Raw genomic sequence first — 13050 nt, forward strand, 5'->3', positions numbered from 1 at the left:
TTCATGCCAGCATTTATTTTGTCTGCCTTGTATGTCACTGTTTATGTATGCTCCTGTTTACCTTACTGTACGGTGCTACTGAGCACTGTGGCACCTTACAATTCTATGATAATAAGAATTCTTTTTATCATTGCATATTTGCAGGTGTCTTAAAAAGTACAAGCAGAGCAGATTTGTATAGTCTTCCTAAGAATTAGCCTGTTTGTATGAGATGATCCAGATATTTAAGGCTGCTTGTGCTTTTACTGACTGTCTCGGATAATACAATGGTTTTTAACCGTTTTGGTGCCATGACATACCTCCTGCACAGATGACACATTATTCATTTTCTCATGACACACAAATGTTAAAGTTTTGTAATAAATAAAACTTTAATATTTAATAAATATGAGTATACTTAAAACCCAAAATGCATTTGTAGCATTTCCAAATAACATCTTGTTTGTATACAGTCACGTCTCATTTTAATTCATATATATGTTAGATAGATTATTCATCAGACTGGTATTTGACAGGTTGATTGAACCACAAGAAGTTGCATGCTTTGTTCAGTCAGCAGTCATCAATGCTGACTACGGGGTCCTTCATAATTGTAGAAATCTTTTTTCTGTGTGTGCAGCAAAGCTTCTCCATCTGGAGCTTGTCCGACATAGCAGTATTAAAGTTTGATTATTAACATTTAAAGGCAAACTTGCAAATGTAACAGCCTCAATGTGCAATAATTTTCTTACACAAAGATATTTATTTACCTGACTCTATTGTTTTATTGGTACTTAACGTTGTGATCAAAGCAGCATTCCTAGTTACCTTTTCATAGACCTGCTCCTTTTCCTTGGCGGAGCCCCAATACATGCACGCAAGCACAGTACTTGTAGCTTCCTATCCTATTCATGCTCACACCTATTGTAGAAGTCATTTTAGTCTGGCAAGTGAGAAACTTTTTTTGGTGCTATTCTACACAAATATGAGAACACCTGGAAAAAATGTTTTATCGTGCAGTTCCTGGGGCTCCAGAAAGTGGAAGCAGCTAATCGGTGAAAATCTAAGGAATAAATGGGAATGTTACATTAACACTGCTTTATTTTACACTCAATGGGGGGAATTCATTTTGAGTAACGCGGCCCACGCACTATTACCGTTATTATGGTAATTTTTAACAAAAATCAGTCGAAATTACTGTACTAACAGTAATAATGTGCACTACTACCATAGTAACGGTAATAGTATGCGGGCTGCAATACTCATTAGAGTCAATTGAATTGCCCCCTATACATTTGTTTTATTTTTTAAGTAGACTAAACTTGGTTGAGACCTGCATAAAAGCCTGGCTTCAGAACACATCTATGTTCATCAACTTTTGTTTGTTGGCCAGTACAGTCAGCTGTGTTTTAGTAGTCACATGAAAACAGTCATGTATGTTATAACTACATGGACACAGTCCACAATTCAATGTATGGACATTGTCAGTGAAGGTGGGGGCTATAAAAATCCTTGGAGGGTTGCCAGTTACATAGCCACAAATACATGCAATTATGCCTTCTAGGCTACCATTAACAACATTTAAATGCCTACTTTTCACATAGTGCACTTTGCATGTCAACACATGAACATATTAGTTTTAACAATCCTATTTTAATACAAGTTGCAGCCTCTGAAATGTAAAAATAGAAGCAAAAGTTATCTAAATTCATGTGCTGTATCCTTGTTTTCATTTTTTATTTAAAGGGTGAACACCGTATAACCTTGTGAAATAAAGTAGTAGATTGTGCATTGTATGTTTGTATTCACAAAATGCAGGATGTACAGATATGCCATATGGATTATTAGACATAAAAATCAACATTGGGTAGAGGGAACTCCTGCGATTGATGGCTTTCAATCTGATGTACAGACTTGCCATGAATTATTTAGTAGTATTTATTTATAAGGCGCCAACATATTCCACAATGCAATGGGAGTGAAAATCAAGGCAATTTACTGTATGACATTATCTCAATTTTCATTCAATCAGTAATGACATAGCAGATCTACAAGAATAATAGTCAGAAATATTGGGATCAACAAGTTTTCATAGTAGAATAAGCAGATTTTGAAATGCTGGTGTGAACCATTAGTTCTAATGAAAATCAGTTAATTGAGGACAGCATTGAAATGTACAAATTCAGTTAAAATACAATGCATGGATTTTTCTTGCATACACTCATTGTCTCTTGCACAAGTGAACCATTATTATGTATGTTTCTGAATTTTTCTGGAATACCACCACAGGAAGCCACTCAGTTTGTAATGAAGGATAAGAGGTGTAGTTGTTGTTTCACAATGTACATGTTTAACAATTTGTATTTTATTTTAGGTTTTATTTTAGTTTTTTTTTACTTTTATTTAAATATTCTGAAGATAACCATTTGAGCAATGTTATTGATACCGTTTGGGCAAAATTTGTATTGAGACAATTGGCCTTAATTTTATTAAGCAATATTTTTTACATTTGTGTATTTTGGGGCATTTGTATAGTGTACTAAAGACCATTAGCTATTTGTGTAATGCAAAGTAATGCAATGCCTGCATTTTCTCTTGGCAGCTTGTCCGGTGTCATCAGTCCCGTGGAGGAGCCTGTGGAGATAATATTCAATCTTATACTGCCACTGTCATTAGTGCTGCCAAAGTAAGTATGGATCAAACCATAACATTGATGTGAAATGTTCTATGGTGAATATAATTGTTTTGTGTAAATTATATAAGTAATATTGGGCAACATGAATACTTGTATGTAGATGGATGTACCATTGATAACCCAATACTTAAGCCTACGAGAAAAAAAGTATTTGTTCCTTTGAAAATAAACAATTTTTGGGGGCCCACTAATGTTATTTTTGCCTTGTTTCCACTAGTATATTAAAGTGGCCCTGTGTTACTGAAGTTCACAAGGCTTGCTTTCACTAGGTCATTAAGTGAGTCTGGTTAGTTATATTGTAAAGACCAAAGGGCAAGGTTTTACCTGACAGGTAATGTCTATGTGGTGACATTAATCACATGTTATTGCTTTACCTGGGTAGTGATAAAGCGGTGAAGTCCAGTTTTACCAACTTGAATAGTTTCTTGCAACCCTGCAAGAACACCGATGCAACCACACCATTGTCACATTGTTCAATATATTTGAACTATAATATATGCAACTTACACTTTTTTCCATTGAATATTTATTATTTCTAACTATGTTGTCATATATTTTGTACTGTGATTGAGGGGAACAGTGGTTAACTCTGTGAGGTCAAGACCTAGCTAAATTAGAATTGTGACTTTTATGCACCACAAAAATGGTGCCTATTTGTCTGCCTAGTCCACATCACGGCGCATGCCTACTTTGTAATCTTTTGAAGCAGTGTCAAAAATCAGCAGCTACATTTACTAAATGATTGATACAATTGGTACAACAATAAGAGGTGTATTGCAGACCAGTGTGTGTATATGTTTGTTTTGGTGTTTTTTTGGGGTGTTTTTTTGCGGGGAGGGGGGCGGGGGGGGGGGGGTTAACCATTCCTGCGAAATTCAAATTTTTTAAGTCCGTAAAGATCTCATGTCGCTCTCAAAATATGTTCTATTGATGTAAGAAGTATGGAAATGTACTTGTTCTCCTGAGCTGGGAGAAAATAAAATAACATACTCACATACAGCAGTTATTCTTATGTGTTTAGGGTCTTTAAGGTCAACACAGAAGGTATAAATATGGCGTGGCATAAGCAAGTAGTGATTGCTACTTATTAGCCTATATATCGCTTATTCCGACCAGGCACACAAAACTTTCACACAATGGTATCACTTGCTCTTCAGTATTCAGGGGTCTATTTAAAAAGCAGTGAAGGTGTAAACACCGGCAAAAGGCTCTTTCACCACTTTTTGTTAGTTAGCAACCCCTTAACCTCATTACTGGAGCTTACCGCTGTCCCAATAGACCTCTATGGGAACAGCAGCATTATTCAAATGATTAAAATGTGAAAAGCTTAGGATGGCGATGCTTTTCTTTTATAATGGGATTCAGCTCAAGCCTCTTCCCTGGATCCCTCACCGGTAAAATCGATATGCGCATCACACTTCCTCCATCCCTTGGCAGGGTTAGGCTTCTAGTGAGTAGGAAGAAATGTTCATATAGGAAGAGGGTCTTTGTTGGGGATCCCAGAGCAGCCCCAACATGGTAAATAGTGGCTGTTATTAATAATGGTTACCATCTCCTCATAATACACCCCTTGTATGGAATGATAAAGTAGGATCCTTATTTTTGGTACATAGAAATTAAAGAATCATGTTTATGGATTTTTGGGCTTATTTACAGAATAAGTCTGTAATTAAACTCATAACTATTTAAATGTTATCAAATACAAATACGACACATTCTAAAGAATATCCTAGCCTAAAGTACAAGTTGCTGCACAACATTAAGTAACACTAAAAACATTCACAAGTGTGGATGAAAACATTTGTAGATCATAACGGAGGCTTTGATCATCGCGTATAACCTTTCTTTTCTATGCACACATGACTTCCTGTCAGCAAGGCATTTCTGAAACTAAAAATGTGCAACAACTTTCAGATAAAAATAATAAATTTATATACAAAGGTAATCACCTAGCTTAGGCCTGTGACGATGTGGAATTCTTTATTTAATAAGGTATAAAATATAAGGATCAACTTGTGTTTTTGGTTTAGTGGTTCTTGTAAACAGCACTAAATACCCAAATGCTGTTCTGGAAGCCTGGTAGCTAGGGTGTCCAACATCCTTAGGTTTTAGTGGTAATATTTATTCTACAGTGGCATTCTTACTTGGAATCAGACCTAAGAAACCAAATATGAAGATTTCCAATAAAGAGTCTTTGAAAAATTGGAGATGGTGTCTATAGCAACCAATCAGATTCTAGTTATCATTTTGTAGAATGTAGTAAATAAATGCTAACTATAATCCTGTTGCTGTAGGCAACATCTCCACATATGACATGTCCGTAAGTTTAGCAGCTCTAGTGGCGAAGTGGCTTCCAAACCTCCTGTAGTAACATACTAAGCCTAAAAAGGTTCTTAACTGCGACTTTTTTTCTGGTCTTGCCCAATTTTTGACTGCCTCCACTTTGTCTAGTTGGGGTTTTACACGCCCTCCACCAACAACGTACCCCAAATATTTGGCTTCTCTCATGGCTATGGCACATTTCTCTGGGTTAGCTGTTAACCCTGCTGACCTTAAGCTAAGGCCGCCTCAACTTTGGCTAAATGTGATCCCCAGTCTGGGGTATAAATCACTATATCGTCCAAGTAAGCGGCTGCATATGCTGTGTGGGGTCGTAGAAATTTATTCATGGCCCTTTGGAAGGTGGCAGGTGCCCCATGCAACCCAAAGGGTAGGACATTATATTGATAGAGACCATCAGGGGTGGAAAATGCAGTCTTTGGCTTGGCTGTGGAAGTCAGGGGAACTTGCCAATAACCCTTTGTTAGATCAAAGGTTGTTAAATAATTGCTACCAGCAAGATTTTCCACTAGTTCATCCACACGTGGCATCGGATAGGCATCAAACTGCGACATACTGATTAGGCGCCTAAAGTCATTGCAGAACCTAATTGTCCCATTGGGTTTTGGGACAAGCACAATGGGACTATTCCACTCACTAGTGGACTCTTCAATCACATCTACCTGGAGCATCTTCTCGACCTCCTTTCTCACGTCTGGCTTCTGGAATACGATACGGCTTCTGCTTTAGAATGACTCCTAGCGCATTGACAATGACGTGTTCGATTAAGGTAGTGCGCCCAGGAATGGAAGAGAAGACATCCCTGTACCGGGGAATTATTTCTTCAGTCTGTTGTCTCTGCTGAATGGACAAAGCTGGCTCTATGGGCACTTCAGACTTTTCAATGGCAGTACTCACTACCTGAAGAGAGGTTTCCTCATCATGCCAAGGTTTAAGGAGGTTAACATGATATATTTGCTCCTCCCTTCTCCTCCCTAACTGGCGGACTCTGTAATTGACAGGACTGACATCCTCTAGAACTTCATATGGAACCTGACAATGGGCGAAAAGTTTGCTTTCCTGGGTGGGAACCAGGACTAGGACCTTGTCCCCAGGCTTGAAATATCAAACAACAGCACTTTTATCATAACTTTTCTTCTGTCATTCCTGAGCCTCTTTTACATGTTGCTGCACAATGGGCCCTATCTTTCCTAGCCTCTCATACATTTGGGACATAAATTGGACCAGATTTGGCTCCATTGGACCTTGCTACTCCCACCCTTCTTTTAACATATCCAAGATACCCCTGGGCTGTCTCCCAAACAATAACTCAAAGGGACTAAACCCTGCTGAAGCTTGAGGTACCTCACGGATGGCAAACATCAAATAGGGAATAAGAGTGTCCCAATCTTTTTTCTCTTGAGCCACTGCTTTCCTGAGCATGTGCTTTAATGTGTGGTTAAAGCATTCCACCAAGCCATCTGTTTGAGGATGGTATACAGAGGTGTGAAGCGCCGTAACCCCTAGCAACTGGCACATGTCCTTCATCAGTTTAGACATGAATGGAGTACCCTGATCTGTGAGAATTTCTTTGGGTATTCCCAAGCGTGTAAACATCAATACAAGTTCCTTAGCTATGGTGCTGGATTTTATGTTTCGTAGGGGAATTGTCTCTGGATACCTGGTTGCATAGTCAAGCACTACTAGTATATATTGGTGCCCATGTGCGAATTTTTCTAGTGACCCCACAAGGTCCATAGCTATCCGTTCAAAGGGAACTTGTACTATTGGTATTGGAATGAGAGATGCCCTGTACATGGGTTTTGGACAGGCTCTCTGACAAATGGGACAGGACCGGCAATACTTTTTCACTGCCATGTGTACACCGGGCCAGTAAAACCTAAGCAGAACTCGTTCCCGTGTTTTATCCTCCCCTAGGTGTCCCCCACAGACATGTGTGTGTGCTGCTTTTAACACTAGGGGTACATGGACCTGAGGAACCATTAATTGTTCTACTTTTTCCCCCTGTACATTAGCAACTCTGTACAGGAAATTATTTTTAACAATAAAATATTGTATACCTTCTGCAGGCTGGGCGGCTTTCGCTACCCCATTTACCTCGGTCACACTTTTGAAGGCATGTTCCAAAGTGGCATCATTAAGTTGGTCTCGAGCAAAGTCCTGCAGAGGAAACAAAATTGGTATTGCGAACCAGTCCGTATCCTCACTGACAGGCGGGGTGGGCTCATCTACGACATCACCGACCAATGCTAGTTTGGACTGTCCATGTTTCCCCGCAGGTGGATGCTTTTGTGGAACTCCTGCTGTGACTCCCAGGATGGCATTCTGGTTTGGCGGTTCCCAAAGATCGATGCCCAGATGTTGTGGATTCTTAGGCGGTTCCTTTAAGACCGGGCTTCCGACCATTGCATCAATTGCCGGCATGTCCGGCCGGATCCGCTCACTGAGGACATCATTAAACAGTGGGAAGTCTCGCCCCAAAATGAGTGGATATGGGAGTTTAGGTGCTATGGCAGCTACCACCACCATAACAGTTTTGTCTTTGAGTGTGACTGGTAGTATTGTTCTTTCATACTCCTCTGTCGTGCCATGTACGCAAAGTACCTTCACCTTGGGCAACCGAGAAGTTATGGTTTCGGGTAAGGCAGAGCTGGAAACCAATGAGAGTTCACTCCCCGAGTCAACCTAGGGCAGAACAAGGTTTTGGTTGATTAGCACAGTCACCCGGAACAAACAAGGACTTCCTGATGTGGGACTCATGGTAAAACAGCTTGGAAAAGCAGGCCCAATATGTGCCACGGAACAGTCCATGGGTTCCTGTAGTTTAGGACACTCTGCCTTAAAGTGGCCTGGCTCACCACATTCAAAACACTTCAGATTAGACAGCTTTGCACCTGGCCCTCTGTCCGTAGCAGTTTTGCCATTGGGCCCTGTAGCCAGGATTGTCAAACCTGGCTTTTGGCGTGGCAGCGGCTTTGGCACAAATGCAGGTTCTTTAGTCATTTGCTGTAGCCCACAAAACCTTTCTACCACGGTGGCAAGCTCTTCATAAGTTTGTGGGTCTGATTGCAGAACCCACCTTTGCAAATCGTGGTTCAGCCCCCGGATGCAGTGATCTATCGCCAGAACTTCAATAATCCGAGAAGGCGAATTCTCCTCAGGCTGCAGCCATTTCTTTAAAATTTTAGAAAGCTCAGCCACTTGCGCTCTGACCGGTTATTCTTTAACATAGCGCCATTGGTGATAGCACTGGGCTTGGCCTGGCCCGGAAACTCAAATGCGAGCCAATATCTCAGACTTTAGGCAAAGATAGTCAGAGGCCCGTTCCTCATCTAGATCCATATAAGCTCGCTGAGCTTCACCAGTCAGATATGGCACCAGCCTATCAGCCTAATCTTTAGGAGGCAATTTTGCCCTTTTTGCAAGTCTCTCAAAGGACACCAGATATGCTTCTATGTCATCACCTGGCTTAACTCTTCTCTTAAGAGCCTTGTGTTTTCCACCTGTGCCTCGGCAACTCGTAGCATCTGAGCTTGCTGTTCTTGCTGCGCAGCGGCCACATTCACGAGGGTTCTCAGTACTTCCTCCATGTTGACGTCTGCGCGGGTTGGGTAGTGGAAACTTGCTTCCCGGAGCATCCCACTTCTGACACCACTTTTGGCAAGAGCCCGCTACTGCAGAAGCACACGCGAACAACTTCTTCCTTTTTATGGTGCTTTATTGTCTGGATGGTAAATATTTTGACACCGTATACTTGCACAGCAATCATGGAGACCCTAAACGCTAGCTATACATTGACCAGCTCTCTCTCAGGACCAGCCAGCTTTCCCAGCGTTGGTCTCCCTGAACAAATGGCACAAACAAGCTTTTATACCTGATACTCCTCCCCCAGCCTTAGCTTGATGGACAGGTGACACACCCACCTTCTCTTTAAGAGAAAATGCCCATCACTGGCTTTGTTTCAACTAACAGACACACCCTGTCTCTTTGCTGAGAGAAAGCAGCTTTTAAATCATGTAAGTTAACCAACTTTAAACTACACATAAATCTTTACTTGGTTTAACCTGAATCTAGGTGCATAACTGCGCCAATGTCTTACTCTGCTTGTATGTTTTCTTTGCATATTGTCAGGCCTGGCGCTCCCATTCGGCAAGGTTAGGCACTTGCCTAGGGTGCTGGGCTCTGGAGGGCGCCTGGAGGGCGCCACAGAACTGGAAATTAATTTTAAAACTGTGCGGCGACCGCTGACCATACCTGTCATGGCCGCCGCACAGCATTCAGATGCATGGGGAGGGGGGGAAGAGGCTATTGCTCACCACCACCGCCTCTGCTCCGTCTCCTCCCCTCCACTCACTAGTGTCAGTGAGTGGAGGGGAGGAAACGGAGCAGAGAGGCGGCGGTGGTGAGACAAGGTAAGAAAAGACGGGGAGAGGAGGGCGCCGATTTTGCCTAGGGCGCCATGGACCCTAGCAACCGGCCCTGCATATTGTCAGATAAATGCCTCCCTTTGTTAAAATATATATATATATATATATATATTAGGATATTAGTAAACAAACGGTGTGGAAGCTTCAATCTGCTCCAGTTACTACTTTTCTAAAGCTGTCAAACTATCGAACCCGTAATAGTGACAATATTAACATTTTAATTATTAGTTACAGTTATTAGTCTGTACACTTTTAAGAAGATACAGGCTTTCATTACAGTAACATAGCTGATCAAAGTCTGCCGGTAAGTAAGTGATATTGTTAAAAAATTAATACAGAATAATGAACAATTCTTCCATTTTCCAGGCATTATAAAACTGTGTGGAGAAGAGCTGGTTTGCATTATGTGATTCTCTTGTCTGACCTTAGTTTCCCATAAGATAGAGAGAGGGGAAAATCTACTTGGAAATACATGAAAGAAGTAAAAAAAAAGAGCGTCTAGAAAGGTTATTTGGCTCCCAAGAGACAATGCTTTTGACATTTGACAAATTTTATTTCTTCACCACAAAAAAGAGTTTGTCTTAATTTTGGTTAGTGAGCTTTACGCTGACTACACATGTTGATTTAATGATATCCATCTTTGTTGCATGTGAGATATTGTAGACTGGGATGTTACAGTAAAGGGGCTCTGCTTATGTAGGGGAAATATTGAGGAACCATTATTGCTCTATTTAGTTCAAGGATAATGAACTGAAAAACAAATGTGGAGTTTTCAATGATGATGTAGAGAATTGCATTTACAGATATACATTTTGGTAGAGAAATTATTGTTTTAGCAACATTATATGCTGGTGTTGTCATAACTGCCATTACTTTATCTCTGGTGACTAATGTCAGGGGTGGTAGCTGTCAGGCTGCATGGCTGTTCCATACAAGAGCTAAAGATGCCTTCAGTGTCATCAAAATATAATATGCAAATAACAATACTTAAACCGATGTGCACTGTACTTTACATATTTATGTATGTTTATGTTGATATGTGTTTTAGCATTTGAAGATGGAATTATGATTTCCCCACAGATTTATCAATAGCGATAGTTGTACATTCTTCTGTTCCGATGTAAGATAAATAGATAAGTAGATTTTTTTGGCTAGGCTACACAAGTGATTTTATTTGACAACAGATTGATGACCAGGAATAAGTAGTCCATATCAAGACCAGCTTCACATACTTGATAATTAGTTTCATTGTTATTTGAAAGTCTGTTGCACCTGTTTTATACATGTCCATTATCATAAATAAGAACTGTGTGTGTGTGTGTGTGTGATTATAGAAAAACAGAAATGAAAACAGAAGGGCATGAAAAAACAATTGCATTTTATCTATCAACTGCTCTTGCTGTGTGTTTTAAAATGCAAATTCACCACTTTACTCTCATAAATGTTATGCAGTGAAATATTTTGCTAGCTTTCCAGCATTAATGTTATTAATTTGTTCTTTTTAAATTGAAGATTAAATTGGGAACTTCTTATCTTTTGATTCTGCATGTAGTGGTGCATTTACATAAATTACGTCACTTGTGTTCCTGATTGGGCAGTCTTGGAGTTTCTGCCTGAATGTCACCCTGTAAGTAAATGTTGAAGAATTAGAAAATAACATAATTAAATTGTACCCTGTGAACCAGGTTTTTCTATACCCATGATGTGCAAAAATGAAGATACATATTGCCTACTACTATCACTAATTTCTATGAACAGTCCCAAGTTTTAGATATTTCTCCCTGAAAATGTTCCTATTTTTCAATGTTGACCATTTGTGCTATAAAATTTCTAATTTTCAAGTCTCATTCTCTGGGCTTTAGAAGTTCACATTTTTTGAGGAAGTGTTTTTAATGTGCAATAAGGTTATTATCAAATTGCTGTTACATGTCTTGATGGAGTTTGTACTGCTGCAAAGTGCGCAGAGAGTATGGCGAGTGAAAACCTTAGATGTGTCGGCTCAGTATCAAAATGCCTGGAAACTATTTTAAAGTATTGGCAGCTATGTGTATCTTGCAGGTGTTCATCCCCTGGAGCAAAGATCCGTGGTGAGCATCAGCACGGACCTTTGCCGTGTTAAATAAATAATTTAAAAAAAGACGGTTGTCCCTACCACAAACAGCGTGGAGTCAATCCCCCCCCCCCCTCACAAAAGCTGCATTCAGCAGCAGGCTATGACAGGCTGGATTGGTCACACTATAACAGGAAATCCCTCAGCAAGAAATCCTCCTGGTGGGACACGGCCCCGGCCTGTCATGCTGGACACAGCCACGGCCTGTCATGGTGGACACGGCCACGGCCTGTCATGGTGGACACGGCCCCGGCCTGTCATGGTGGACACGGCCCCGGCCTGTCATGGTGGACACGGCCCCGGCCTGTCATGGTGGACACGGCCCCGGCCTGTCATGGTGGACACGGCCCCGGCCTGTCATGGTGGACACGGCCCCGGCCTGTCATGGTGGACACGGCCCCGGCCTGTCATGGTGGACACGGCCCCAGCCTGTCATGGTGGACTAGGTGAATTGGGCCCACAAAAAAATGACTTTCTCCCACCGCCTTAACCTGGGACAAACCAGCCCTGTGCTGAGACTCCTCCCACCACCCCGCCTGGTGAATGTTCGTGTAATTAGCAAATAAATTTAAAAATAGTAATTAAATACATGTCACAACTGCAAGCTCTGGTAGCCATAAACTGCATGGGTATGGGATTGTTGTAGAGCTACAGCTGCCAGCATCCCCTTGGATGCCATACCATATTGGTGGCATCCAGGGCCCATTGGGTCCTATAATGCAGGGCCGCAGAGAGGGGGGGGGACAGGTACTAATTACCCGGGCATGTCAGGGGGCCCGGCCCGGGCCCTCGCGCCGACGAATTTTTTTTATTTATTTTTATTTTTTCAAAACTAATTTATTTTCTTTCTTTTCTTTTTTTTCGGCGGGGGGGGGGGAAGGGGGGGGCTCAGTCGTTGGTGGGGGGAGCAGGGTAGTTAAAAAAAAACAAAACCATACTCACGTGATTGCGGTGTCGGCGTCCCTCCTCTATGCTGCTCTGTCTGTGCTCCGTTGCTCCAGACTGACTGAATGCTGGGTGTGACGTCACGCCCAGCATTCAGTCAGTCTGGAGCAATGGAGCACAGAGCAGCAGAAAAGACAAGAAAAAAGAGAGAAGTAAAGGTAAGTGAAGGGAGGAAAATGGGGGGAGGGGGGTTTAAAAAATGGGGGGGGTAGCATGACACAGAGGGGTTAAAGAAAGGAGGGACAATAGCAGCATGACACAGAGGGGTTAAAAAAAAGAAGGGACAATAGCAGCATGACACAGAGGGGTTAAAACTGAGGGACAATCAGCATGGCACAGGGGGTTAAAAAAAAAGAGGGACAAACAGCATGGCACAGGGGGTTAAAGAAAGGAGGGACAATAGCAGCATGGCACAGAGGGTTAAAGAGAAGAGGGACAGCACAAGCAGCATGGCATGGGGGGTTAAAGAAAGGAAGGAGAAATGCAGAGAAGCACAGGGGGTTAAAGAAAGGAGGGACAATGGCAGCATGGTACAGGGGGTTAAAGAAAAGAGC

General features: G+C 41.6%; 1 protein-coding gene across 10 annotated transcripts in view; it reads left to right on the forward strand.

Moving 5' to 3' along the window:
- The window catches only part of BCAS3 (BCAS3 microtubule associated cell migration factor), a 1120339-nt gene that overhangs the window by 217353 nt on the left and 889936 nt on the right, over window positions 1–13050 (forward strand). For all 10 annotated transcript variants that reach the window (XR_012688055.1, XM_075195324.1, XM_075195323.1 and 7 more), the window contains one exon: window positions 2582–2665. Coding sequence is in view for 9 of the 10 variants with exons in the window: in XM_075195324.1 (XP_075051425.1) it covers window positions 2582–2665 (84 nt within the window). In the remaining variant the exon portion in view is untranslated. The remainder of the gene's footprint in view (window positions 1–2581; window positions 2666–13050) is intronic.

This window comes from Mixophyes fleayi, chromosome 2 (genome assembly GCF_038048845.1).
Source record: "Mixophyes fleayi isolate aMixFle1 chromosome 2, aMixFle1.hap1, whole genome shotgun sequence".
Classification (NCBI taxonomy): domain Eukaryota; kingdom Metazoa; phylum Chordata; class Amphibia; order Anura; family Limnodynastidae; genus Mixophyes; species Mixophyes fleayi.